The sequence below is a fragment of the Panthera leo genome, chromosome A2, assembly GCF_018350215.1.
Source record: "Panthera leo isolate Ple1 chromosome A2, P.leo_Ple1_pat1.1, whole genome shotgun sequence".
NCBI lineage: Eukaryota > Metazoa > Chordata > Mammalia > Carnivora > Felidae > Panthera > Panthera leo.
In genome coordinates, this window is record NC_056680.1 from 62,788,705 (window position 1) to 62,816,577 (window position 27,873).

Below are 27,873 nucleotides of genomic sequence, written 5' to 3' on the forward strand. Positions count from 1 at the left end.
CACTCGAGATCTGCCTCTCTCAGAGCTGACTTACGTTTTTGCCTGTGGTTCAGTCTTGTAGTCTTCTGCTTTAATAGTTGACCTTATCCATTCGTATTTATTGTATTGCTAGAGAATTTGTTTTATCTTCATGCTGTCCTCTCATTTTATGCTGTGCTTTTTTTTTTTTTAAGTTTACTTATTTATTTAGAGAGAGAGGGAAAGAGAGCAGGGGAGGGACAGAGAGAGAGGGAGAGAGAGAATCCCAAGGAGTCTCTGTGCTGTCAGTGCAGAGCCTGATGCAGGGCTCAAACTCACAAACTGTGAGATCATGACCTGAGCAGAAGCCAAGAGTCAGACACTTAACCGACTGAGCCACGCAGGAGCCCCTATACTGTGCTTTCTAATGTAATGCTGGGACTCTCTTTGTTTCATTACCTCACTATATGGTCTCTTTTATTGTTTTTGTTGACTGCTCGTTTCTGTTTTCTGCATGGGTCCACATTTCGTCTGATAATTTGGAGGGATTTTAGCCTGTGTTTGCTTCTCTGGTTTCCTCTACAAATAAACTCTCTCTAACATGTAATCTATGTCTCTATAGGGGTCATTCTAACCCCTCGTTATAAACAATACCAAATTGTATATTCCCGATTCCACATACCATCCCTCTTTTCTTTTTAAATGGATCTTTCCATTTCATCTTTTTACCCCTAACATTTTGGGGGGGGGGCAACATGGCACTGGCCCAGGGGTCAGAACTGGACACGGCTGGAGATTGGGTGTGATGTATATCTCCGATCCTCACCAGCATCTGTGTTTGGGGCAGCATAACTCTCCTATATGCATGTTAAGTCCATTTGTAAAAGGAAAACAACTTCGAATTCTCCATGGTGTCATGTTTGATTTTGTTTTTTTGTTTTTTTTTTTTTTGAGAAAAAACACATTATAATTTCTGAAAGACTAAAAACTTTAAATAATGCTATCAAATTGAAGGATTATCATCTTTTGGTTACTGTTTATCAACAGCTTATTAACCATAAAAGATGAAGCCATTTTGTTGACAGCTTTATTTTCAATGTATTATTTTTTATGATAGCGATTCTCAGTGCATTTTGAGACATGACATAGTAAAGTAACTTATACTTCTAACAAGAATTTTTTTTAAATCCCACTTTGAGAAACTAAGGATCCTAGTGAGTTTGCCTGCCCCTGCTTAAATATTCAAAATGTCAAGTAGGTAGAGAATAGTTGTACCAACATTCGTAACTTGTCAATTTCTTGTAATTGGCATCGTTTTTAGTATTTCTGTACATGAAGGTTCTGCATGTAATTTAAATAATCAGAGGTATCCAACGTTAGAGTAATTTGAACTATTTAATTTTTTTAAAGTTTACTTATTTTGAGAGAGAGAGAGAGCACAAGTAGGAGAGGAACAGAAAGAGAGGGGGAGGGAGAGGGAGAGAGAGAGAGAGAGAGAGAGAGAGAGAGAGAATCCCAGGCAGGCTCCACACTGTCAGTGCAGAGCCTGATGCGAGGCCCGATCTCACGAACTGTAAGATCATGTCCTGAGCCAAAATGAAGAGTCAGATGCTTAATCACATGAGCCACCCAGGCGCCCTTAATTTGAACTATTTAAAGTTAAAAGGCTCTTCCTGACAATACTTACCATGGAATCAGTAATGCACTAAAAAGATCATGAATTCACTTACATACGGATATATGCGAGGTATATTACAGATTATTATCCTATGATTTTGTGACACTCATATTTATTATCCTGCGTCTGTGAACTTAGAGAACACCTTGCTTAACATTTAACTGTGACCTGAGGCAGAGGTGAACCTTGTAAAGGGGTGCAGACGATCTGCAATTGTGCTTGTGATTTCCAGATAGTTCGTAAACATGGACTGGGACTGGTCATCATGATGATGTATCAAAGGAAGGTCTGAGTGACGGTGGCATTGGTGAAAAGCAGAAGCCACGATTTATTCTTTATAAACAAGTCTTTGTTGTCTTAACCAATCTCCTTGAATAAACGATTAGGCTGGAAGATTGGCCCATGCTATGCACAAAAAATATGTATGATTGGATGAGCCATTTGGTTGCCAGGAATTTGTAGCATTTTCTTGTGGGGAAGAAGGCAAAATCTTGGCAGCATGAAAATATAATTTGCTATAATTTTACTGTTTGAAAAGGACTTTCTGTAATCAGATTTGTGGCTTCTCTCTCAGTCAGGTGCAGGGAGGGAGGTAAAAGTGAATAAAAATCACGGTGTACATACCCCCGACGTGAATATCTCTGTTCTCTTAGTCTTATGTGTACCTCTGTTGAATACTAACCAGAGGTTCCTGAGACAGCTCAGCTCCACTGGTGTCAGGGGGTAGAACACACGGTTGGTAAGTTTGTTCCATCATGAGCTCTCTGAAGATGTGCATAGTATTTTCTCAATAAATGACCCACCCCCTTCATTTTGCGGGTGAAGTACCTGAGAGCAGACAGGTGAAAGACTCACCTTAGTTATGTAGCTTGAAGTTAGTGGTGACTTAGTCTCTGATTCCCAACACTCGTTCTTTTCCTCCTTCTCCCTAACATTTGTGGAAGGAAGTAAAGGGAAAAATATGATGGGGCCAGTGATCAGCCTCATTCAGTTACGGGTTTGATGGGAGGACGTTTAGATTAATTAGGAGTGTGGCCATTTACCTGGTTTATCTGTGACTGAACAGCCCTAATCTATTTAGAAGTCAGTATTAATCTCTTACGTTAGTTTTAAAGACTTGGCTTCTCACATGAATTATACTTATAAATATGCTCGTTATCTGTACTTATATTTCACACATCATTTGTATAAGGTGATAGATGGTAAAATTTGTGGGGGCTGTGTGTGTGAGTGTGTGTGTACGTGTGTAGGTTTAAACCCAGGGAACGGACTTATTCAGAAAATGAGGTAAAAACATCTTACTGACCCATGTTTAAGAAACAAAACAACATGGGGGCCTGGTAGTCTTTCTAAAACCATGTGCCGCCATTACGGAAGGTGCACATCCGGTCACTGGGTTTGCTCACGGGCTCAGAAGCTTCCCCTGACACACGGCTGGTGTCCACGAGACCCTCGGAGCTGCTTCTGGGCAATCCAGTTGTGAATTGGAAACCAGTTGTGAGAACAACTCTGCACTCACTCACCTGACGAAGGCTGCGGTGTGGGGTGCGTTAGCGGGTAAACCCTGCAGTGAAGTGTGGATAGTGGCAGTAAAACATCAAACAGTTCGAAGGCAGACAGGTTTAAAAATCTGACTGGGAAGCAGGTCACCCCGGGGCCACTGAACACTTCTTTCTTGGCTCTTTTTAAACCCACTTCCGCAGCTCCGTGACCGCTGATAACATAAAGGAAATTAGATACCCGAAAGGGAGTAGAACCCAGCTAAAATCTCTTCCGGTGTTGAAGCAGGGCTTGGCACAGGCCCTCACAAGGCTCCAAACATCTTATTAATTTTCAGAATTCCTTGATATGTTACATCATTAAATAAGGAGGAAAAAAAAAAAAAACAAAGCTGGTCAGAGCGCGTCGAGTAAGAGTCACTTGAAGTTCATTTTTAAGTCAGATCCATGACTGAAAAATGTCTTGCCTTTCCAAGAGGCGCTGAAGCATGAAGCGTACAGAGTATTATGCCCTCCTTTATCAGGTCGAGATTACTGACCTGCAAGGGTGTGGAAACCATAAAATAGAGGAGAGTGTTTTCTAATAAACGTGTAAATGTGATTCCCCGTGGTCTTGGCATAGGAAATGTTTGGTTAGCATCGCTCACGGATAGGTTAACATTTATAACCTTGGGCTCCTCTCCTTCTGGGTCAGTGAGGGTGAACTCTGGCTTAGGTGTAGGGACCGGAGGTAACAAACCAGAGCTAGAGAGGCCATGGCATGCTTCGACTTAACTTGTCTTTAATGCTGTTCGAAGGCTCAGCCCCACCGTGGCTCAGTAGCCGCTGGTTCCTTTCCGCAGACGTTCTGCTAAACCACCCACAGTGATGGATGTCAGTGCATCATACACACGGTAGAACTGATAGGTATCTTATGTGCAAGATGTGAATGGGATGATTTCTACTGACTCAGAGCAAATGCAAGCGCTTTACCCGCACAGCCGACAACAGACATCCTGCTCTGAACGTAGAGGAGAAGCCCCTTTGTTCCACTCCGACGTGAAATTTTGTCCTTAATTTAAAAATGTCGCTCGTGTGTAACTAGAAATTAGGCAGTTGTCAGTCCACTGGGTGATGAGTAGCTCTGAAGACAGGAAGACATTGGACTCTTTCTACTGTTAAATCCCTACACCCCCCGGCTGCCTTTATTAACCTGTTCTGAGTGTTTCACCTGTTCTGAAGCCCAGAGATACCTGCTGGGAAGGAATAAATGTGGGTGTGGGCATTGCAAGTGTCCTGGGGCCACCGAACCATAAAAAGGATAATTCAAATCTGTCTTCCATAGCTTTAAGTGGCTTGTGCTGTTTAAATATAAGTTTCACACATTTAAATTGCCGTAAAGCTAGTTGATTTGGGGAGGAACTACTAGGAGACAAGGAAAACTCATTCCAGCGGAACCTGGAAAAACATCCTTAAACACGAAAAATTGTGCCAGGAGTTTTATAGATTAGCATGTACAGGTGAACAATTTTTGACATGTAAACTTCCAGTTGAGATGTGTAGTAGCTAAAAATCCTAAGTGTAAGGTTTGATGAATTTTTATTATGACAGCCCACCCGTATAAGCATCCCTAGGACCCAGATCAAGCCCCATCATGAACTGTCTCTGTCAAGAGGCGTCCAAACTAAAGATAAGCACTATAGTGACTTTTACCATCAGAGATTAGCCTGCTTGTCAACTTTATTCAGGGACGCCTGGGTGGCTCAGTTGGTTAAGCATCCAACTTCGACTCAGGTCATTGTCTCGAGGTCAGTGAGTTCAAGCCCCATGTCGAGCTCTGTGCTGACGGCTCAGAGCCTGGAACCTACTTATGATTCTGTGTGTGTCTCCCTCTCTCTCTGCCCCTCCCTACTCACTCTGTCTCTGTCTCTCTCTCTCTCAAAAATAAATAAACACTAAAAAATTTTAATGGAATCGTATGGTGCATACTCTGTTTGCTATTTCCTGGCAGTATCACGTCTGTGGTATACATCCATATCGTGTGTGCTGCGTGTTTGTTCATTTGGGTTGGTATTGACACACATGTGCTACAGATGTTCCAGAACATTCATTGGTGAACACATGAAGACATTTATGTTGAGGAATGAAATTTCTTCCAGACAGCATGCGCTGTTTAGCTGTTGCAGGTGCTGACACGCCATTCTGATGGATATAATTCATGCATATTCACACCAAGTGTAACAACAACCCAGTGGTTTTTAGTATAGTCACAAAACTGTAACTATTTCCAGTGTCTCATTCCCAAAAATTTTCATCACTTTGAAAAGAGACCTTTTACTATGAGCAGTCATTCTCTGTTGTCCCTATCCCCCAGCCTTCACCAACCCTTAATTGCTTTCTTGTCTCTAAGGATGTGCCTATTTTGGACATTTCGTAAAAACGGAAACATACGATATGTGTGGCCTTTTGTGTTTAGTTTCTTTAGGTTGGCATATGGTTTTCAAAGTTTATTTGTGTCATAGCATGTATTAATACTTCCTTTTTAAGATTTTTTAAACATTTATTCCTTTTTGAGAGAGAGACACGAGTGCTTTCTCGTGGATGTATGTTTCTGGATCTTTCGAGCAGACAGCTAGGAGTCGTCCCTGAGTCATACAGCAGGTATCTCTGAGGGTAGCAGCTGAGGCGCCACAAGCTATTTCTTTAAAGCAGCTGCACTCTTTTATGTTCCCGGCTGTTTTATAGTCCACATCCTCCCAAATATGTATTATTGTCCACCCATTTGATTATAGCCATCTTACTGGGTGTGAGATGGTACTTCAGTGTGGTTGTGATTTGCATTTCCTTAATGGCTAATGGCGCTGACCATGTTTTTTTCTTCCTTTCTTTTTTTTTTTTTTTAATTTAAATTCAAGTTAGTTGACGTACAGTGTAGTCTTAGTTTCAGGAGTAGACCCCAGTGATTCATCTCTTACATATGACACCCTGTGCTCATCCCTGCTTGTTGGGATGACCATATTTTTTTCTATGCTTGTTGGCTATTGGTGCATCTCTGGAGAAATCTATATTCGGACACTGTGCCCATTTAAAAAGTTGGATTATTTGCATTTTTATTATTGAGTTGTAAGTATTATCTATATATTCCAGAATAACTACATTATTAGATAGATGATTTACAAAAAATTCTTCCATTTGTATAAGCTGCTTTTGTATACTTTTTGATGTTCTTTTAAAAACACAAACATTTTAAATTTTGATGATGTGAGAGTTGTCTGCCTTTTTTTGGTATTTTTTTAATCTTTATTGAGGAATAATTGACAAATAAAATTGTAAGCCATTTAAAGTGTACCTGGTGATGATTTTATAGACATATTCATTGTAAAAGGAGTCCTCCCATCTAGCTAATTAACCCATCTGTCACCTGGCATAATTTTAAATTTCTTTTTAAAAAGTTTTCCTTTTCCATTTTTATTGAGACATAATTGGCCTACCATATGTGTTTAAGGTGTATAGTATTCTGATTTAATTTACATCTATTGTGAAATGACCACAGTAACTTTAGTTAGCATCCAGTATCTCATATAGATCAAAAAAAAAAAAAAAAGGAAAGAAAAATGTTTTCCTCCTTGTGATGAGAAGTCTTAGCTCTGGTCTCCTTACAACAAGCCGACGCACCGCACAGCGGTGCTAGCCCCGGGCGCCATGTTGCACCTTCCATCCCTGGTCTTCTGTGTCTTACACATGGACGATTGGGCTTTTCCTCCGATTTCCCTGCTCCCACCCCACCTCTGGCACCCACTAATTTGGTCTCTTTCTACGTGAGTTTGTTTATTTTTTCTTTTCCTTTAAGATTCTACATATAAGTGACATTACAATGTCATGTAGTGTTTCTTTTCCTCATACGTATGTATGTGTGTGTGTGTGTGTATGTGTGTGTGTGTATATATATATATATGTATATATATATAATCTCACAACTTCTTTATGCATGCATCTGTTGATGGGCACCTAGGTTGTTTCCATGCTGTCAGTAATGCCACAGCGAATTTAGGGGCACAGACATCTCTTTGACATAGTGGTTCGTTTCCTTCGGATACATTTGTGGAAGCAGAATTGCAGGAACATAGGGAAGGTTCTACTTTTAATTTTTGAGGAACCTCCAAATACTGTTTTCCACAGTGGTTGCACCAGTTCGCATTCCCTCCCACAGTGCCTAGGGGTTCCGTTTTCTCCACATCCTGGCCAACACTTGTCTCTTGTTTTTTGATGACATCCATTCTGACAGGTGTGAGGTGATACCTCATTGTGGTTTTGACTTGCCTTTCCCCGATGATGAGTGCTGTTGAGCATCTTTCCATGTGTCTGTTGGCCGTCTGGATGTCTTCTTTGGAAAAAAGCGTGCTCAGTTCTGTCAGGTTTTAAATTGGATTTTTTTTTTTTTTTGCTATTGATTTTTGTGAGTTCTTTGTGTATTTTGGCTAATCCCCTTATCAGGTACATGGTTTATAAATATTCTCTCCCATTCTATAGGTTTTCCTTTCATTTTGTAAATGATTTCTTTGGCTTTCCAGAAGCTTTTTAATTTGATCTAGTCCCACTGCTTTATTTTTGCTTTTGTTGCCTTCGCTTTTGGTGTCAAATCTCAAAAATTATTGCCAAGACCGATGCCTAGAAGGTTGACCCCTATGCTTTCTTCTAGAAAGTTTACAGTTCTGGGTCTTACATTTAGTTTGTAATCCGTTTGAGATGATCGCTGTTTGTGATGTAAGGTAAAGCTCAGTTTCATTCTTCTGCATGTGGTTTTTGTTTTCCTAGCACTATTTATTGAAGAGACTGTCCTTTCCCCATTGTGTATGCTTGACTCCTTTGTTGTAAATTAACTGGGCATATAAGCACGTGTTTCTTTCTGAGCTATGTATTCTGTTCCACTGATCTAGATGTCAGTGTTAATGCCAATACCATACTGTTTCCATGACCTCAGCTTTGTCACATAGGTTGTATCTGGAAGCATGACGCCTCCAGTTTTGTTCGTCTTTTTTGTAATTGCTTTGGCTATTCGGGATCTCTTGTGGTTCCATACAATTTTACGATTATTTTTGTCCATTTCTGTGAAACACGTCATCGGAATTTCAGTAAGGAGTGCACCGAGTCTGAAGATTGCTTTGTGTAGTGGGGACATTTTAACCATATTAATTTTTCATTGCAAGAATCCATAAGCATGGAATATCTTTCCATTTATTTGTGTTTCCTTCAGTTTCTTTCACTGATGCCTTCTGGTTTTCAGTGTACAGATCTTTTCCCTCCTTGGTTAAACTGATTCTTGTTTTCTTATTCTTTTTTAATGTGGTTGCCATAGACATCATTTTTTGTTTCATTTCTCTCTCTGAAAGTTCATTGTTGGCGTATAGAAGAAAAATTGAATTTGGTATGCTGATTGTGTAGCCTGCAGACTTACTAAATTCACGTATTCATTATAACCTTTTTTTGGTGGAGATGATAGCCTCTATCTTGTCTTTTGTCGCTTATGTTTTTTATGTCATATCTAGAAACTGTGGCCTGATGTCAGAAAGCTTAATGCGTTTGTTTTCTTCTGAAAGTATTATAGTTTTGTCTTTTACATTTAGGACTTTGATCCATTTTGAGTTGATTTTTATATATTGGGTGAGGTGTAGGGGTCTAAATGTTTGGAATATAATTTTTATAGTGTTCCCTTAGAAACCTTTGTATTTCTGTAAGGTTGGTAATAATATCCTCTCTTTCATTCCTTATTTGAGTAATTTGAATTTTTTCCCCTTTTTTTAATTAATTAATTTTTGGGGGTTAGTCTAGCCAAAGGGTTGTAAATTTTACTGATTTTCTCTATTGTTTTATTTTTCTACTTTTTGTGATTTTTTTGTTTCTAATTTTATTTCCTCCCTTTTAATTGCTTTAGGTTTGGTTTACTATGCTTTTAGGGAATTTTGCTACACTTTTAAAAAATTACTGAAGAGGAATGGTTATATTATTGCTTTGAAGTCTTGTTTAAATCTTGTTTCTTATTTAATACAAACATTACAGTTTATACCTTTCCTACAGGCACTCCTTTAGCTGAATGCTATGATTTTTGGTATGTTGTCATTTTTATTGTATTCATCGCAAAGTATTTTCTAATTTTCAAAAACCAGTTCTTCTTTGATCTATTAGTTATTTGGGGGCATGTTCTTTAATTTGCACATATTCATGGTCCCCTCAAATTTCTTTCTGTTGCTGATTTCTCGTCATTTCACTGCAGTCAGAGAATGTATTTGATAGGATTTCAGCCCCTTACAATGCACCGAGACTTGTCTCATGAAGTGACAAATGTTCAGTCCTGGGAAATGTTCCACATGCAGCAGAGAAGACCGCATGTGCCACCATTGTTGGGGAGGGGGGTGGGGAAGGGGGGTTCTCCAAACGTCTGTTGGGTCCGGTTTGCTTATAGTGTTGTTCAAACATCCTGCAGCCGTCTTGGTGTTCTGCCTAATTTTTCTATCCATTACTGAACGTGACGTACTGAAGACTCCAACTATTACTGTTGTATTGTCCACTTCTTACTTTACCTTGTCAGGTTTTCTTCCTGTGTAATGGGACTGGGTTCCAAGATGAAAACTTGTGAGCAACTGTTATATCTTCCCAAGGAAGTGACACCTTTATCATTATAAAAGTCACTGTGTGGTTGTAGTGTCGAGTTTTATATCATTACAGTCAATTTTGTCTGTTTTGAGCATAGCCACTCCGACATTATTTTGGAGACTGTGTGCATGGTGTACCTTTTCTTTTTTTATTGTCCTAAAACAAACATGACGTAACGGTTTTCATCTTACGATGTTTAAGAGGATAGTTCAGTGTTAAGTACAGGACCCTCAGAGATATTGCGGGTGGGTTCTAGACCACCACAATACGAATGCCGTAACAAAGTAAGTCAAGTGAATTGTGGTCTCCCAGTGCATGTAAGAGCTGTATTTATGGGGCACCTAGTTGGCTCAGTCAGTTAAGCGTCCAACTTCGGCTCAGGTCATGATCTCAATCTCGTGGTTCCTGAGTTCAAGCCCCACGTCGGGCTCTCTGCTGTCAGCACAGAGCCTGCCTCGGATCCTTTGTTCCCCTCTCTCTCTGCCCCTTCCCCGCTTGAGTGCACACGCACGTGCTCTCTCTCTCTCAAAAATAAACATTAAAAAATAAGTTATATTTACATTATGCTGTATCTGTTAAGTGTACAAAAGCATGATGTCTAAAAAGTATATTTTTAATTAAAAACACTTTATTGCTAAAAAATGCTAGCCATCATCTGAGCTTTCAGCCAGTCATAATCACTGATCACAGATCACCATAACATTTTTGAGAGAGAGAGAGAGAGAGAGAGAGAGAGAGAGAAAGCGCATGAGTTGGGAGAGAGAGGGAGAGAGACTCCCAGGCAGCCTCCCCACTCAGTGCAGAGACTGACACAGGGCCCTATCACATGACCCTGGGATCATGGCCTGAGCCGAAGTCAAGACACTCACCCGACTGAGCCACCCAGGCGCCACAGCCATAACAATTATAATAATAATGCAGAAGTTTGAAGTATCATGAGAATTACCGAAACGTGCCACAGAGAGACAGGGCACGGAGAGTCTTGCCCGACACCGGGCTGCCACAAACCTTCCGTTTGTATAAAGCACAGTATCTGCGAAGTGCAGTGAAACGAGGGAAGCCGGCATATCCACTTGGCGCGGCCGTTCCCAGGGGCCCTTCGGTCTCGGAGCCCCGAAACTCTATACCCGTTCAGCCACACGCGGATCCCTTCTGTCCCCGCTGGGTGGCTATCGCCATTCTCTCTCCCTGTGGTTTGGACTCCTTACTCACATCATATAAATGAAATTGTACGGTATTTGCCTTTTTGTGATACGTTCATCTCACTGAGCAGAGTGTCCTCAAGTCTGATCCATGTTGTAGCAGGCATCAGAATTTCTCCCCTTTGTGCGTCTGTTGCACAACTAAGCCCGAAGTTTGTGCTTCTTCTCCTACTACTCCTTGACATGGACCCTCCTCTCTCACCATGCTGTTGTCTCATGTGTCTGCCCCTCTGCCTGCCTCCTCCTCTCTTCCTCTTCTCTGTGCCCACAGAGGTCCTACCCTTTGGATCGATCTCACCCAGAGCGTCCCATCCACATCTCCTTTGGATGAGTGAGGGTGACCCCCTGTCCCACTTCGCCTGAATGGAGGGGTTTCTCAGTTCGTGACACTTCTCGCCCTTTGTAAACCAGGACACTTGGCCATGCCGGTGAAGCCGGCTCAGCTCACTGCAAGCCCAGCAAGCGTCCAGCTGTCTTGTCCTCTTTGTTCTCTCCGCTGTCCCCTCCTCTGCTGTAGACATGCCTCCTCGAGACAAGGTCCCATATCCATGAGGTCTGGGCTTTGTGTCTTTGCTTGTGGAGTGAACGTGTGATGGAGCACAGACTCCCAGGGAGCTTGGTGGCGGAGGGCTCCTACCCCCAGCGGGCAGAAGGGGAAGCGAATCCATCAGACGGCACCCCCCTGAAGAAGCCCATGAGCAAAACTCGTGGCCTGAAAAAGACTGAAACCCTGACCCACGAAAGCCTGATCATTTGTTTTGCTTATTTTTTTTTAATTCAAATCTAATTAACACATGATGTTATATTAGCTTCAGGTGTACAGTAGAATAATTCAATAACTGTATATAATTCTCAGTGCTCGTAAAGACAAGGGCACTCTTTACCCCCCATCTGTCGATTTCATACCCTACCTCCCTACCACCTCCCCTCCGGCAACCACTCGTTTGTTCTCTGTATTTAAGAGTCTGGCTTTTTGTCTTTTTTGTGCGTTCACTTCTTTTGTTTCTTCAACTCGACATCTGAGTGAAATCATGTGGTATTTGTCTTTCTCTGGCTGACTTCTTTCACTTGGCATTATATTCTCTGATCCGATCCACGTTGCTGCAGATGGCAAGAATTCATTCTTTTTTATGGTTGAGCAATATTCCGTTGTGTGTATATTCCACATGTTCCCCTGTGGATGGACACTTGGGCTGCTTCCATATCTTGTCTGTTGTAAATAATGCTGCAGTAAACATGGGCTTTATACATCGTTTGGAATTAGTGCTTTCATTTTTTTTGGATGATTAGCAGTAGTGGAATTCATAGATCAAATAGTAATTCTACTTTTAATTTTTTAAAATGTTTATTTATTTATTTTTGACAGACAGAGAGAGAGAGAGACAGCACGAGTGCAGGGGAGGGGCAGAGAGAGATGGAGAGACAGAATCCCAAGCAGGCTGTGCGCTGTCAGCACAGAGTCCATGTGGGGCTCGGACTCATGAACCGCGAGATCATGACCTGAGCCGAAATCAAGAATCGGACGCTTAACCTACTGAGCCATCCAGATGCCTCTAAATTTCTTTTTATCTAATAAATAATGTCCAACTCTCCACCATACATTATAAGACACAGGGTGCCTGGATGGCTCAGTGGGTTAAGCCTTAGACTTTGGCTCAGGTCATGATCTCACAGTTCATGAGTTCGAGCCCCACATTGGGCTCTATGCTGACATCTCGGAGCCTGGAGCCTGCTTCGGATTTTGTGTCTCCCCCCCCCCCCCCCGCACATGCTCTTTCTCTGTCTCTTAAAAAATGAATAAATATTAAAAAAAATTACAAAAGAAAAGAAATTACAAGACAAGCTGAAAGACAAAACACATGTTCCATAGAGACAAAAATGACATTAAAACCAGACCCAGCCGTGGCAGGTCGTGAAGTATCACAATGGGAGTTTATAATAACTCTGACTGATGTGCTAAGGACTCTAATGGGGACAGTAGACAAAATGTGAGAAGAAATGGGCACTGTCAGCAGGGAGATGGACACTGGAAGAGTAGAGGTGCTGTCAGTAAAAAGGAAAACTGTAGAGGGCAGGATGACAACAAACATGAGACGGGCTCAGCATTAGCTGGATGCCACTGAGGAAGGAAGCATTGAATCTGTGAACGGGTTACCAGATACTTTGAAAACTGAAGTGCAGAGAGAAAACAGGAATGAAAAGGTGGAACGGACTGTCGGGGATCGTGACAGGGACGACACATGGCCTGTGTGCCCAATGGTATCCCCAGAAGGAGTCCAAAAGAGAAAGGGACAGAAGAAATAGCTGAATAATGATGGCACTGGTTTTCAAAATGTGTGACAATTCCCGAAGTGATGAATCCGGAAGTCCACAAACCACCAAAGAAGACAAATACCGAAAAATCGACACGTGATCATGTGATATCCCAGCTGTAGACATTCAAAGACAAATTCTCGAAGGAGGCTGGCATGGGGGACAGATACCTTACCTACAGACTTACCAGAAGCCATGGGAGAAAGAAGGCAGGGAGTGGAGTGTTTAAAGCATTCAGAGAAAAATTACCACGCCCTAGAATTCTGAACCCTGTGAAATGATCTTTCAAAAGTGAAGGAGACATCAACACAAAATGAATTTGTTGCCAGCAGAACTGTCTTGCAAGAAATGTTGAGAGAAATGGGGAACCTGGGTGGCTCAGTTGGTTGAATGGCTGACTTCAGCTCAGGTCATGATCTCACCATTCCTAGTTCAGGCCCCACATCGGGCTCTGTGCTGACAGCTCAGAGCCTGGAACTTGTTTTGGATTCTGTGTCTTCCTCTCTCTCTCTTTCTCTCTCTCCCCCTCCCTCTCCCTCTCTCTCTGCCCCTCCCCCACTCATGCACATACGCGCTCTATCTCTCAAAAATAAACATTAAAAAGAAATTAAAAAAGAAATGTTGAAAGAAGGAAAATAATATAGGTTGGAAAGTCAGATTTACATAAAGAAAGGACGAACATTAGAGAAGGAGTAATTGAAGATAAAAAATCTTTCCTATTTATTATTCTTCATTTATTATTTCTTCATTGATTTTAAATAGTTTGTTTAAAACAATAACAGCAACTTTGTATCTGGTGATTGTGGCCTATGGCTGAGTGACATGAATGGTGGAAATCCAATTGGGAATGGAAGGGGGAATTGGGAATTCTCTGCTCTAAGATGCTTCCACTGGGGCACCCCAGTCGCTCCGTGGGTTGAGTGTTCGACTCTTCATTTCAGCTCGAGTCATGATCCCGGGGTTGTGGGATTGAGCCCCTTGTTGGGCTCTGTGCTGAGGATGGAACCTTCTTAAGATTGTCTCTCTTTCTCCCTCTGCCCCTCTCCCTCCACTCCTCTCTCTCTCTTTCAAAAGAAAAAATAGGTACTCCCAGGTCATTTTTATTTGCAAGGGGACTTGAAACAGTTATAAATGTATCTCGTGAACCACAGAACAACCAATACAAATTTTTAAAAAGAAATACAACATAGTCCAGGAAAGGAGAGAAAATGAAGTCGTATACAATGTTCAACTAAAAGCAGATAAGGAAGAAAAAGAGTGAGAAACAAGGAGAACAAATAGAAAATTGTTACTATAATCCAAGCGTGTCAAACGTCACTGTAAATGTACTGGTGTAAACGCACCAGTTGATAGAAACTACCAGAGTGGATGAAGAGACAAGACCCAACTATACGTTTTCTAAAAGAATCCACTTTAAATGTAAAGACCCGGATGGATTAAAGGCAACTGGGAAAAGAAAGATACGCTGTGCTGACATGAATGCATAGAAAGCTGGAGTGTCCCCGTGAATTTCAGAGCAAGACAAAGGGCAAAAAGAAGTTGTTAGGAATAAAGTGGGATATTGCATAATGATAAAGGAGTCAGTTCTCCAGACCCGGATGTGTGTAAGCCCCACCCCGGCGTGTCAGAATCTGCGAGGACGGGGCGGTGGACCCAGAGAAGTGGGGGACATCAGTGCTCCCCTTTGAGGGACTGACAGGTCCATCAGGCAGAAAATGAGTCAGGATACAGTTGAACTAACGGGCACATTAGTCAGCTGGGTCCGAAGACGTCTATAGGATACGTTGTGCAACAACAGCAGTGTATGCGGTCTGTTTGGGCTCACATGGATGGTTCATCAAGATGGACCACGTTCGGGGCTCCTTAGAAATGTGACAGTACAAGTCATGCAAAATGCTTTCTCGGATGACATTAGCATTAAGCTAGAAATAACAGAAAGGCAGCTGGAAAATCCCCAGATATTCAGGGATTAAACAGCGCACTTCTAATTAACGCATGACTCAAAGACTAAATTGGACTCCATTAAAATAAAAACAAAATCTGCTCAGGGCAGAACACTTCTAAAGGCGTGAAAACACAAATCCCAGATGGGCAGAGAATATTTGCAAAGCACGCATCTGATACAAGACTTGTATCCAAAAGATACAAAGAACCCAACAATAGAAAAATAAACAACCCGATTAGAATATGGTCAAAAGGTGTGAATGGATACCTCGCTAAAGATACAGATGGCACATGAAGAGACGTGCAGTGTCACATGTCATTGGGGAATTTCAAATTTAAGCAATATATACACGTCTATTAGAGTGCCAGAAATCCTAGACTCTGTCATTGCCAGAAGCTGGGGACGAAGTGAAGCTATATTGGAAATGCTCGTGGTACAGCCACTACCCAGGACGGTTTGTGAGTTTCTCGCCAACCTAAAGCATAGTCTTACGATAGCCTGAAGCAATCCTCCTCCTAGGTATTTATTGAGATGATTTGAGAACTTATGTGCACACACACACAAAAAAAACCAAACAACCCAAAAACCCGGTAGGCTAATGCTTACAGTAGTGTTATCAATAGTTGTCAAAATTTGGAAGCAACAGAGGTACGCTTCAGTAAGTGAATGAATAAACAAACTGGGGTGCATCTAAACAATGGAATAGGGGCGCTTGGGTGGCTCAGTCAGTTAAGCGTCCGACTTCGGCTCAGGTCATGATCTCACGGTCCGTGGGTTTGAGCCCCGCGTCGGGCTCTGTGCTGACAGCTCAGAGCTTGGGGCCTCTTTCGGATTCTGTGTCTCCCTCTCTCTCTGCCTCCACCCAGCTCGTGATCTGTCTCTCTCTCAAAACATAAACGTTAAAAAAACAAAATTGGAACTCTATAAATTAGAAAAAAATTCCCTCCCTCTTCCTTTTATGTTGTAATCTTATTTTTTCTCCTCTTCCTTTTTTGTATGGTTCTTCTATCTTTCCACCTAATGGTCACAGAATGAGAAAAATGGTAGACTGACAAGCGTAAGGTGGAGTTATTGGAACTGGCCCTTTAGTGAACTCCGGGCCCGCAGTGACACGCGGGCTTCCATTTTAGCAGCCATAAAAGGGTGGTGGTGATTTTTTTTTCTTTTAATAACTGCTGTGTGCATTTCTACCAGTAAAAGGAAGTAGAATGAAGTACAGATTTGTGCTGTAACGTGGGTGAGCCTCTGAAGCTTCATGCGAAAGTCATATATTGCATGGTTCAGTTTTATAAACTACCCACCAGGCAAATCCACAGGAACGAAAAGCCAGGGGCTGGGGGGACAGTGGAATGAGGAGTGACCGATTTGTGGGTACAGAGTTTCCTCTGGGACCCCGGGTTTTCATTTGCAGTATTTTCTCGTATGTTCAATGAGAGATGGATAGGCTATGCTAAAAATGTACTTTTTAAAAACCTGAATCTGAATGATAGTTTAGCCATTGATTCATTAGCAATTGTTTTTTTTTTTTTTAATTTTTTAATGTTTATTTATTTTGGACCTAGAGAGAGAGAGAGCGCACAAGCAGGGGAGGGGCAGAGAGGGAGGGAGACACAGAATCGGAAACAGGCTCCAGGCTCCGAGCTGTCAGCACAGAGCCCGACACGGGGCTTGAACTCATGAACCGCGAGATCATGACCTGAGCCAAAGTCGGACGCTTAACCAACTGAGCCACATAGGCGCCCCCAATCCATTAGGAATTCTCATAAATTGTTTTGGTGGGGAAATAATTGTTATGATAGCCATTTATTAAGCATGCCGTATGCCTCCTACAGAGCTCTGTGCTTTCTGTATTATTTTTTTTTTTAACATAAAAAGCAGTCGTGGCCTCAGAGCCACGCCTGGACACGTGGGTTGCTACTCATTCATCGAACCATTTATGCTAAATTGATTAGTTGCATTGTATGAACTGCAGTGAGCTTCTCTTTGATGAACCAGGTTGGAGAACTGGAGGATGTGTGTCTGGGGAGCCGAATTTTCTGGACTGTGCTGCTGTTTCTCGTTGCAGAGAGACCGTGGATCTGTCTTTGGCGGGCGCCGCAGGTGTTCGCATGGGCTACTGTCCACAGCAGGATGCCCTGGACGAGTTCCTGACTGGTTGGGAACACCTCTGTTATTACTGTACCCTCCGCGGGGTTCCCAACTCCTGCATTTCTCAGGTAAGTCTCCCTGAGGTTTTCCAGGAAAGCCTCCCGCTGAGCTATGCTCGGCTAACACCTCTGGTCCCAGCACAGCTCTCTGACCCGATAGATAAATGATAAACGTACCTGAAAGATGTTTCCAATCTGATGACACGGAAGGAAACGCAGTCATGATGGTTGTGTTGTTTTCAGTTACGTATTGAAAATAGAGATCTGAGTGCAGAAGTCACTTGGGGTTAAGGGTGACATCATTTGCAACTTTGTCTCCTCTCCAAGTGCCTTTCAAGTTTCCTGGACTGTTGTTTTCATTCGGGAACAGAGCTCATAGACCCGCTGCCAGGGCTTACAGAGAAGGGTGCAGACTGTACAGAAAGAAGGCCAGTGGGGTGGGAGGGACTGGGACGTCAGGAGGAGGACTTCCTGGTGAGCGGGCTGACAACTGCCAGCCTGACTCCTTCCCGGGTGGGCTCCAGAGGATGGAGAAGTGCCAGAGACTGCAGATCACCCCCTTCCTCCATCTCTGTGGGAGGAGGGGGTGGACGCAGCCCCGAGAACGCAGGAGGCCTCTGTGCAGTGGTCAGCCAAGCCGAGCTGACAGCCTTGATCGACAGCTCAGAGGACGTGCCAGGCGGAAGCCGCTGGAACGGCAGGTGCTTGAGGCGCAGTTTTCCTTTTCCTGCCCCTTGCAGGGATTCTGGAATGCTCCTTGCATTCCCGGATTCTGAACAAGGAGCAGAAGTAAGTGGCTTTTGCGGTGCATTTGCGACGTGATTCTGCAGGGAGGGAGCGTCCCAGAATTCACAGGAGACAAAACTAACAGCCTCACCTTCCCTGGTCCATGAAAATTCACTCGAGCGCTGTTTTGTCATCTTCTTCAGCCTTCTTCTCTTACCGATGCTCTGTAAGTTAAGAGCAAGTAAAGCAGAAGCCCTCCTGGTCCTCGAGGACCCGGGTCCCTTCACCCACCTGCCACCGTCAGGAAGCAAGGACGACGGGCCGCCCCTGGCGGCCCGCTCATCTGTACAACTGTTGAGGTCCGGGACTCATCAGAGCTCAGTCTTTAAAAGGCGTTTGTCTCTGTCAGCTCCCCCGGGTTTGTGTTTGATTGAAGAGGTAGATGCTTGGCGAACGCCACAAGCTGGCCCCTTTGCCGTCCCGGGGGAAATGCACGCTTGGAAAAGTTCTTGCCAATAGAGTGAGGCCTGGTGCTGCCTGTCATGTGGGGCGATTCCCTCCTGAGTGTCGGCGGTCTTCCAGACTCCTCTTCCTGAGCCCCCTCCACAGAGAGAAGTTATCGTAACGGTGGCCGATGAAGAACTGTCTTCGCTTCCTTCCCGAAACCGCGAGAGAGGATTGCTGCTTGCCCCGAGCTTTCCAAGACGTCAGCACATGTTCCCGGAGGACGTGGCTCCCTTTATGGCAACCTTCCCTTTCCTATAGACTTTAGAAATGCGGGAAATCTAGAGCAAGCATCCCCGTTCTAACGCACCTGTCACCAGGTGACCAGAGGGATTATTGTTAAATAACAGAAAACAAGACTTTTAGCCAACACTTCAGTATTTATTTTAAGTATTTCACAGCAGCCATATGAGGTAGAAAGGTTGCAAATGGGGAAGCCGAGAGGCAGGTAGCCGAGACCCGCCTCAGCTAGAATGGCTACAATGGGGAGGGGTTTTCTTTTGAAATCATAGAAACCAGCTCCAGAGTAAGTGTCCTTTTGTTTTTCATTTTTTTTAAGTTTGTTTATTTATTTTGAAAGAGGGAGGGGCAGAGGGAAAGAGAGAATCCCCAGCAGGCTCCCCACTGTCAGCACAGAGGGCTCGAACTCATGAGCCTTGAGATCATGACCTGAGCCAAAATCAAGAGTCAGTCGGTTGAGCGTCCGACTTCGGCTCAGGTCATGATCTCACGGTTTGTGGGTTTGAGCCCCGCGTGGGGCTCTGTGCTGACAGCTCCGAGCCTGGATCCTGCTTCGGATGCTGTGTCTCCCTCTCTCTCTGCCCCTCCTCTCCTCACTCTCTGTCTCTATCTCTCTCTCTCTCTCAAAAATAAATGAAGAAAAAAAATTAAAAAAAAAAAGAGTCAGATGCTCAACTGACAGAGCCCCCCGGGTGCCCCCAGAGTACGGGTTCCTGATTAAGACGCTATCCTGATGCTGAGTAACATGCCGGCTGCTTGTCGAAGATGACGGAATTTCTTGTTCCCTGAATGGCTGGGTTTTCCTTTCTATGCCCCTTGCTAGCTAAGGAAGTGGCAATTGTGTGGAGTGACCTTGTGGCCCCTTAGCCCAAGGGGCTTCCTTTACACATCTTCCTCAGGGTTGGAGCTGCCCCCAGGGGGGTCCTCACCTCCCGGACTCCCAGCCGGGGTGTTGATCTTTTCCTGGCCTGTCTGCCGCTCACCTCGGTTCTCTCCCCCGGGCTGACGTCCACCTTCACGGTAACCTGGGCAGCCACAGTTGTGTCCACTGTGATTCCAGAGGCCCCCTTGTGCCTGCGGGAAGCCCCTCCTGAGAGCCCACTGCACCCCTCCCACCCCTGCCTCCCCCCTCCCCCCCCCGCCCCGCCTCGGCACCCAGGCTGGTCTGCATCCCAGGGTCCCAGCTCACATATAGCTCACTCTTGGATCTTCTGCGTATAGTCCCCCTTCCTCCCCCTGCAAACTTCCAGAAGTTCCATTAGATGGGAAAGAGAGGCTGTCTTCATTTGGCTCAAATTGAGGCTTGGTGTGACAGTTTTCAGTTTCTCCCCATTGTCCACACACTTCTTAGGTTTTTTTTGGACAGGGATCATATTTGAACCTGAATTCAATGAACCTGATGTTTAAAAAATACATCGGGTTATAGCAAAAGGATCCAGGAGACAGGGGTGACATGTTCTGGCATGCTAGACAAACGGGGATGATAATTTAAGGGTTATTGTGATACCCAAACTGCCAAACCCCGGTGCTGATGGGGATGAGGCCTGGGGTTTCGTAGTTTGGGACAGAAGGGGCAGAGAGCCCTTCGCCGCGGTGCTGTGACACCACCCGCAGGTCCTATCGGGAGCCCCCCGCTGTGTCTCACCACCTACTGTTTGCTCCATGACACGCCTTTTATCCTGGAAGTTTCTTCCACTCGCACACAGTTTTCCTAGAGGGAGCTAGAAGTTACGGCAGGAGGAAGGGGGACCTGGAGGAAAGTCAGGGGGTGGGGTTGGAAGAAAGGCTTTCTGTCCTAAATCCTGGGCCCCTTTTTCCTTCTTAGTTTGATCTTTACTGTCACAGGAAACTTTGATTTGGCCGTCAGTGTGGTAGAGGAAAGAATTTTGCTTGTAAGCGAACTAATACATATGTGGACCTCCGGGCGGTTTATTTTGGGTTAGATGATCTTTACAAAGATGTACTAAGTGTGCGTCACGATCACGCACCGGGCATATGGGATGAATGAATCGCACACTCTGGACTTAAATGGAGTACAACTTAGAACTTTATGGGAGAGGGGCCCCTGGGGGGCTCAGTCGGTTAAGCGTCCAGCTCTTGATTTTGGCTCAGCTCATGAGCTCACGGTTCGTGAGACCCAGCCCCACGTCGGCCTCTGCACTGTCAGTGGGGAGCCTGCTTGGAATTCTCTCTCTCCTTCTCTCTTTCTGCCCCTCCTCTGCTTGTGTTCTTCCCCCCACCCCCACAAATAAATAAACTTAAAAAAAAAGAACACTATGCGAGAGAAATACATAATAGCAGAGAGAGAGAGAATCTTTAAGCTTCATACATTTTGGGGTTGACATGGTATTTTGCTGACCACAATTCCTAGGGGATCCCGGGATTGAACCCAATGTATTTGTTCTATGTCTTCTGGACTCTTCCCTGGCCTTGGCATCCAGGATCTGTCACTTGCATTGTTTAGCCTTTTGTGAGCTTGGAAAAACGGGACCTACGTTTCCTGGTTCCAGAAAAATAAGCCATCGTAGTTAGACGGGCTCATTCAGAAATTCTCTGCATTCCCTTGACTTACACTGTTAACTAGACCAGTACTCGACATTCTTATTTTTTTTGGTGTTATTGTGTGGCTGCACAAATAAAGCTGTGGAGTGGTTTATGTGTGGGGTTTCCTTGGGAGGCATCAATGTTGTCCCAATATTTAAAAAAATGTTTTTTAATGTTTACTTCATTTTTGAGAGAGAGAGACAGACAGACAGAGCACGAGTGGGGAAGGGGCAGAGAAAGAGGGAGACACAGAATCCGAAGCAGGCTCCAGGCTCCGAGCTGTCAGCACAGAGCCTGGTATGAGGCTCGAACCCACGAACCGCGAGATCGTGACCTGAGCCGAAGTCTGACGCTTCACCAACTGAGCCGCTTCACCAACTGAGCCGGGTGCTCCTGTGCCAGTATTTTCTGACATTCTCAATATTTCATCACTGACACTATTATTATTATTATCCCAACTTTTATGCACTTATTAAAAAAATACATTTGGTAGTTCATATATTTATTCAAAAATGTATTTGATTTAGTTATTTTATTTTTTACTTTTATTTAGTTTATCCTATGTTTCATCAGTTGTTGAGGACACAGAGTTTTCCCCACATCTCCTAGATTTGAATGAAGATATGATCTTGGCCAGTTTGGTTATATGGTGGTACATAAGCAAGCGAAACTGACGTAGTGCGTTCATGGCTCTGTGGTCGCCAGAGTTAGGTAGAACACATTTGTCAAGTTAAAAAAAAAAAAATAAGTTTACTTATTTTGAGAGAGACAGAGAGACAGTGCGATTGGGGGGTGGGGGGGAGACGGAGAATCCCAAGCAGCCTCCTTGCTCAGTGCACAGCCTGATGTGCGACTTGAACCCATGACCGTGAGATCACGACCTGAGCCAAAATCAAGAGTCCGACGCTTAACCCCCCGGAGCCACCCCGGCGCCCCCACATTTGTCAAATTTTTAAACTGCGTGGGGCTAGAAGTCCAGTGGTTGCTCAGTCCCAGCCCCCAGAGGAAGCAGCCGCCCCGTGGATGGAACCGAAAACACAAAATGTAGCGCGCCCAAATTCTGGCAGGCGTCGGAGCGGAAGGGCTGTACGCACACGGCACCCCGCGGAGGGCAAGGGGCGCGAGCAGCGCGGCAGGTGCGGGTGGGGCGGGGAGGGGAAGGGAGGAGGCCGTGAGCCTGCTGCGTGCTCGTGCTGGTGCTCCGGTGGGAACCCTCTCCTGTGGGGGACGGGGCAGGGGGTGGCACACGGTCGCGTCTTCTGGCCTCATGCAGCTTCCAGCAGTGTCCACTGAGAATCATGCCCTCCCCTTGCCAACCTCCCGCAGGGCCGTCTCCAGCAGCTCCAAGGATGGAAGGAGGCATTTCTTGCCCCTGTGACTAGTGAAAACTCCCTTCTCAATTCTCTGCTCCCTCAAAGTCCCGTCCTGCCCACCCCCCTGTCTGGTTTATTCCCTCACTTCCTCCTCAGTCTTGGTTTCCGCTCGCCTGTGTGTGGCTGTGCATCGGGGCCCTGTACTTCTGACCCTCTCTGATCCCCGGCGCCCCAGCCCCCCGTGCTCTGGCCAAGGCTGCGATGCCCCCCAGGCGCCCCAGCAGAGCCCCCACCCCCACCCGCTCCTTCTCTGCCAGCCTGGGGAGGTGAAGGGAGGTGTGTGTGGGAGGTGGGCAGGGGCAGCAGGAGGAGGGGAGGGCACTCAGGGCTGAGAGGTGGGCAGGGTGCCCTGGGCCAACAGGGATGCGTTCACGGACAGTGCCTCGTTTGCAGGTCGCCGGGGACCTGGTGAGGCGTTTACACCTGGAAGCCCACGTGGACAAGCCGGTGGCCACCTACAGTGGGGGGACCAAGCGGAAGCTGTCTACGGCCTTGGCTTTGCTGGGCAGACCCGACCTGCTTTTACTGGTGAGTAGGGGAGATCCCAGTGGTCTGCGGGGATCTTCAGATAAGATGCTTTTAACTTCTCAGAGCCCCTCTGGGAAAGAAATTCAAATCAGCAGTGTTGGTTGTCTGCACTAATATGCTCTTTTGCCCTAAGGCAACGTTTCCCAAACAGAATCTAAAAAAGCATTGGGATTTTACAGAAAAAAAAAAAGTCTTTTGATAGAGTCCCTGTTACTGACCTAATTGAAGGTTCAATAAATATTTACCATTAAAAGCAGTATTTTATTTAAAAAAATTTTTTTTAACATTTATTTTTGAGAGAGACAGAGCGCGAGCAAGGGAGTGACAGAGAGGGAGACACAGAATTGGAATCAGCTCCAGGTTCCGAACTGTCAGCACAGACCCCGACGCGGGGCTCAAATCCACGAACTGTGAGATCATGGCCTGAGCCGAAGTCGGACTCTCAACCGACTGAGCCACCCAGGTGCCCCTAAAAGCAGTATTTTAGAATGGTATCAGGATTCACCTATAATCTGAAAACCAATATATGTTTGCCATCTAGTGTGTTGTTTTTGAGTGTTTTTCTACCTGCAGATATGTGATTGTCCCAGCTGCAGTGACATGAATCCGTGGTGAATCTTGATGGCGGGCATCGGGGGCAGGATGGATGTGGAGGGGACAGCAGGTTGTTCAGCAAGACTGTGGAGCCTGTACGCAGTGGCTTTGAGACAAGGCTGTCTGTAATCTGGGAACTGGAGTTATTCTAGCTTGGCTAGATGAAAGCATGAATTCGTGGTGGGGGGGATCAAGAAATAAAGGCAATTGTCTTGCATTTCAAAGTTAGCTAGAAGTAATATCCTTCAAACAGGAAGTACATAAAAGCCACTGTTTGGGTGCCGTAGACAGGGTATGAATCACTGATGTGTATCTCATGGTTTCCCACTTGTACAGAGTCTGAGAGCCTTCAAAACGTGTGGGTAACAAATTCTTTTCTTCTTTCTGTTCTTGTTCATTAAATGGAAATGGGATTCAAGAGGCCCGCATTGGAAAAGTGGCCCTCATTAGGTAATGAGGTGTCTTCTGGAGGACTTTTTCTTTGTCTTTCTTTCTTTCTTTCTTTCTTTCTTTCTTTCTTTCTTTCTTTCTTTTTCTTTCTTTCTTTCTTTCTCTTTCTTTTTCTTTCTCTTTCTCTTTCTCCCTCCCTCCCATCCTTTCTTTTTCTTTCTTTCTTTCTTTCTTTCTTTCTTTCTTTCTTTCTTTCTTTCTTTTTCTTTCTCTCTCCCTCCCTCCCTCCCTCCCTCCCTCCCTCCTTCCCTCCCTTCGTCTCTCTCTCTCTCTCTTTCTCTCTCCCTCCCTCTTTCTTTCTTTCTTTCTTTCTTTCTTTCTTTCTTCCTCTTTCTTTCTTTCTTTCTTTCTTTCTTTCTTTCTTTCTTTCTTTCTTTCTTTCTTTCTTTCTTTCTTTCTTCTTTGCTCTAAGTTTGCTTCTTTGCAAGGTCCAAATCAAGGACTGTTGCAGAATGCCACATTCTGACACCCGGTAGTGAATACAAACCCTTGCCTGGGTCTGCGGGGTGTAAACTAGGTTTTCCATATAAGAAGCGTTTACAAGGCATGGTGTCTGTTACCTTCTGCAGAATGTCCCCATGCTCTGCCTTGCCAGGCATGTGTCCTCAGTTCGGATGGGGACTCCTGTCCCTGGCTCACCACAGCCCCCGCCTGCTTCTCACAGCCTTGCTCTCAGCTCCTTGGTTGCCCTAGACTCTGGGCTAGGGATCAAGCTGGGGACCGGAGTCAGCTGCGGGGGTCCAGAGTCTGCTTCTGCAACTCTCTGCATGCACGCAGCCTGGCACATTGAGTGCATGCCTCCTCATCTGCACGTGGTCCTGACACGGTCCTGTCTGTTGGACTCCGTGAAAGCCATCCATGAAGTTGTGCACATGACATGCATGGCCACCGCACATGTGGTGACTGGGATGTCGGGGAGTACTCAGAGCATCTGGTTAAAGACATTCACTGAAGGGCCTTCACACTCCCCCTCCCCCACCCCCCCACTCTCCGGGAGAGAAGACAAGTGTCTGGCACGGGGTCAGGAAGACGCCGAACTACACATCCTCTTTCTCACCGAGCGAGGCATGATCATAGCTTCTGTTTGCTTGTGTTTGTAACTACCCTCGTAGATCACCCGGTGTGCAGAAAACACAGGTGCAGTCTCCCTGTTCAGTGCCATGTTTTTGTCCGCTTCCCGTCCGTTTCTCTCTTTGGGGAAGTTGATGACCCTAAGCTCTTAAGAAAAATGTGTTCAGTACTCCCTGACCGCAACAAGCCCAGAAATGCGTCACGTGGTCCACAGCCATCTCTCTCAAACGCGGTTGAGTAAGTGCTCCGGTGCTCATTGAAGGAGAAAGCCCCAGTTTCCAGGAACCCCACTTTACCCACTGGTGCAAAGTGAGTAAAGCTTGTTTCTGCTTTTGCGTGTCTTTCCGAGGTGGATGGCCGTGAAGCCCTGTGCAGGTGGATGATGCATCGAGGGGGGCCGTCCTTACCGTCGGGGTGGGGGGGCTCAACTGTGTCCAGATGCACTGTGGCTGCCCTCCCGGTGGGGCCGGGCCTGTCCATCCCGACGTGCACCCCAGTGCCGTCACCGTGTGCTCTCTCCCTCAGGATGAGCCCAGCTCTGGGATGGATCCCTGCTCGAAGCGGTTCCTGTGGGATGCGATTAGGCAGGAGGTTCGCCAAGGCTGTGCGGTGGTGCTGACCTCACACAGGTGAGCCGTGGCCCTCGTGGCCAATCTGGGAGTGCGGCTGGGGGGCCGGCAAGGGTGGCAGAGCAGCGGGGGCCAGGCCCGTGCTGCCCACGTGACCCTGCCTCTGGACAGCCCCGCGGTGATGGGGATGGAGTCGTGAGCCCCACGTGTAGGCTGGGACTCTGAAACGGTAACATAACGGAGGCCGACAGCTGGCAGGTGGCGTGGCCGGACCGCGAGCCCGGCGGTCTGTTGCAGGCACACTCTTGCCCTGGTCCTCCGGAGGCCGGGATTCGGTGCCTGCCCGCCCAAGACCTTTAACCCCAGCAGCAGACTCGGCTGAAACAAAAACGTCACAAGTTTCTGAATTTGGCCCCCTGTTTTCTTCCTCACAGAATTAATGTTCTGATTAGATTTCAGAGTCCTTGGCCTATGTTTTTACTTTATGTCACACCGTGCTAAGCCACACAACAGCTCGAGTCTCAGGTTATATCAAACCCGTTTGTGGACAACGCAGTGTGATTTATCTGAGGTGTAATGGGGATCAGGCTTTACGGCTTCGACGTAAAGTGAGTAACACACGCCCTGAGTTCAACGTCAGGAGCTGAGAAGGAGCCAAGATTCTGCCTTACTCATAAGCTAACAAAGTTGGCAGGCCAAGTTCCTGGATGTTTCCAGAGGACACGAGCCTCCTGGGTCAGAGGTGAAAATTTGTATTACTCACTGTCAGCAAGGTCCCGCTGGTTCTGGTGCCCTGATACCCAGACGATGCCTGCACACAAGGGATTGGGTGGGGGACGCCACCTGCGTGGTGACCCTCCTCTTGAGGGCAGCTGATGAACAAGTCAGCTCTGGGTTTGGGGGAGATGATACCTCGTCCTTCAAGGCTGCTCGGTGAAAACACAACTTTGAGAAGTGGCCCGTGTAAAGGGCAGCCAGGGCCTTGCAGTCTGGGAATTCCTAGCCAGACAGGTGAATCATGGGGACCCCGGGCTCTGGGGGGGGGTGCCCCCCACCAAGTCTGTGCCGCAGCAGGCCATCCACCCCTTGTTGCCAGAGGTGAGATGTGAAGCTAAGGCAGTGTGAGATCTGTGCGGAGGCTCAGGAGACTTTGCCGAAGGCCCCGGCATCATCGGTTTATGTGAAAATCCTCTTGCGAGCTGTACGTCTACATGCATGATCCTGCCACACGTCCATCTCAGACCCTGTTCCTGTAATAGGTGCCAGTGGCGACCGTGAGTGTCCGAGCAAAGTCAACCCGTATTTCCATACAGGATGACGCCGTTCACACATGTCACTTCATGTGAGAGCAGATGCTTCCTCACCTTCTTTGCACTGTTTTTTTTTTTTTTAAATCTTCTCTTATTCCCTGAGGGTTTGTCTATTGTCCATCGTCCCTGAATTTTCACTGCTGGACTAAATGCTGCCAGTTTTTTTTGGGGGGGGGGTTGGAGAGAGAGAGAGCATGCACAAGTTGAGATGGGGCAGAGAGAGGGGGACAGAGGGTCCGAGGCAGGCTCTGCACTGACAGCAGGGAGCCCAAAGCGGGGCTCGAACTCATGAACCATGGGATCATGACCTGAGCTGAAGTCAGCTGTTCAACTGAATGGGCCACCCAGGGGCCCTGAAACACTGCCAGTTCTTAAAACAGGTTTTTTTTTTCTGAGATGTAATTTACATACCCTATAATTTACCCACTTTAAGTGTACCATTCAATGATTTTTTTGTTTTTTGGGGGGTTTTATTTAGGAAAATGAGAGTTCTGTGCACCTGTCACCATAATCCAGTTTAGGGCATTTCCAATGTGTTCTCAACGTTTGTTTTCAGATCATCCCCATGCAAAGTCTCAGACTCTTTAGCTCA

General features: G+C 45.7%; 1 protein-coding gene across 1 annotated transcript in view; it reads left to right on the forward strand.

The window, feature by feature from the left end:
* Positions 1–27,873, forward strand: part of ABCA13 (ATP binding cassette subfamily A member 13) — a 374,957-nt gene that overhangs the window by 312,690 nt on the left and 34,394 nt on the right. Inside the window, exons 55-57 of the mRNA XM_042927326.1 lie at positions 17,291–17,441; positions 23,153–23,287; positions 25,928–26,031. Of these exons, the coding sequence (XP_042783260.1) occupies positions 17,291–17,441; positions 23,153–23,287; positions 25,928–26,031 (390 nt within the window). The remainder of the gene's footprint in view (positions 1–17,290; positions 17,442–23,152; positions 23,288–25,927; positions 26,032–27,873) is intronic.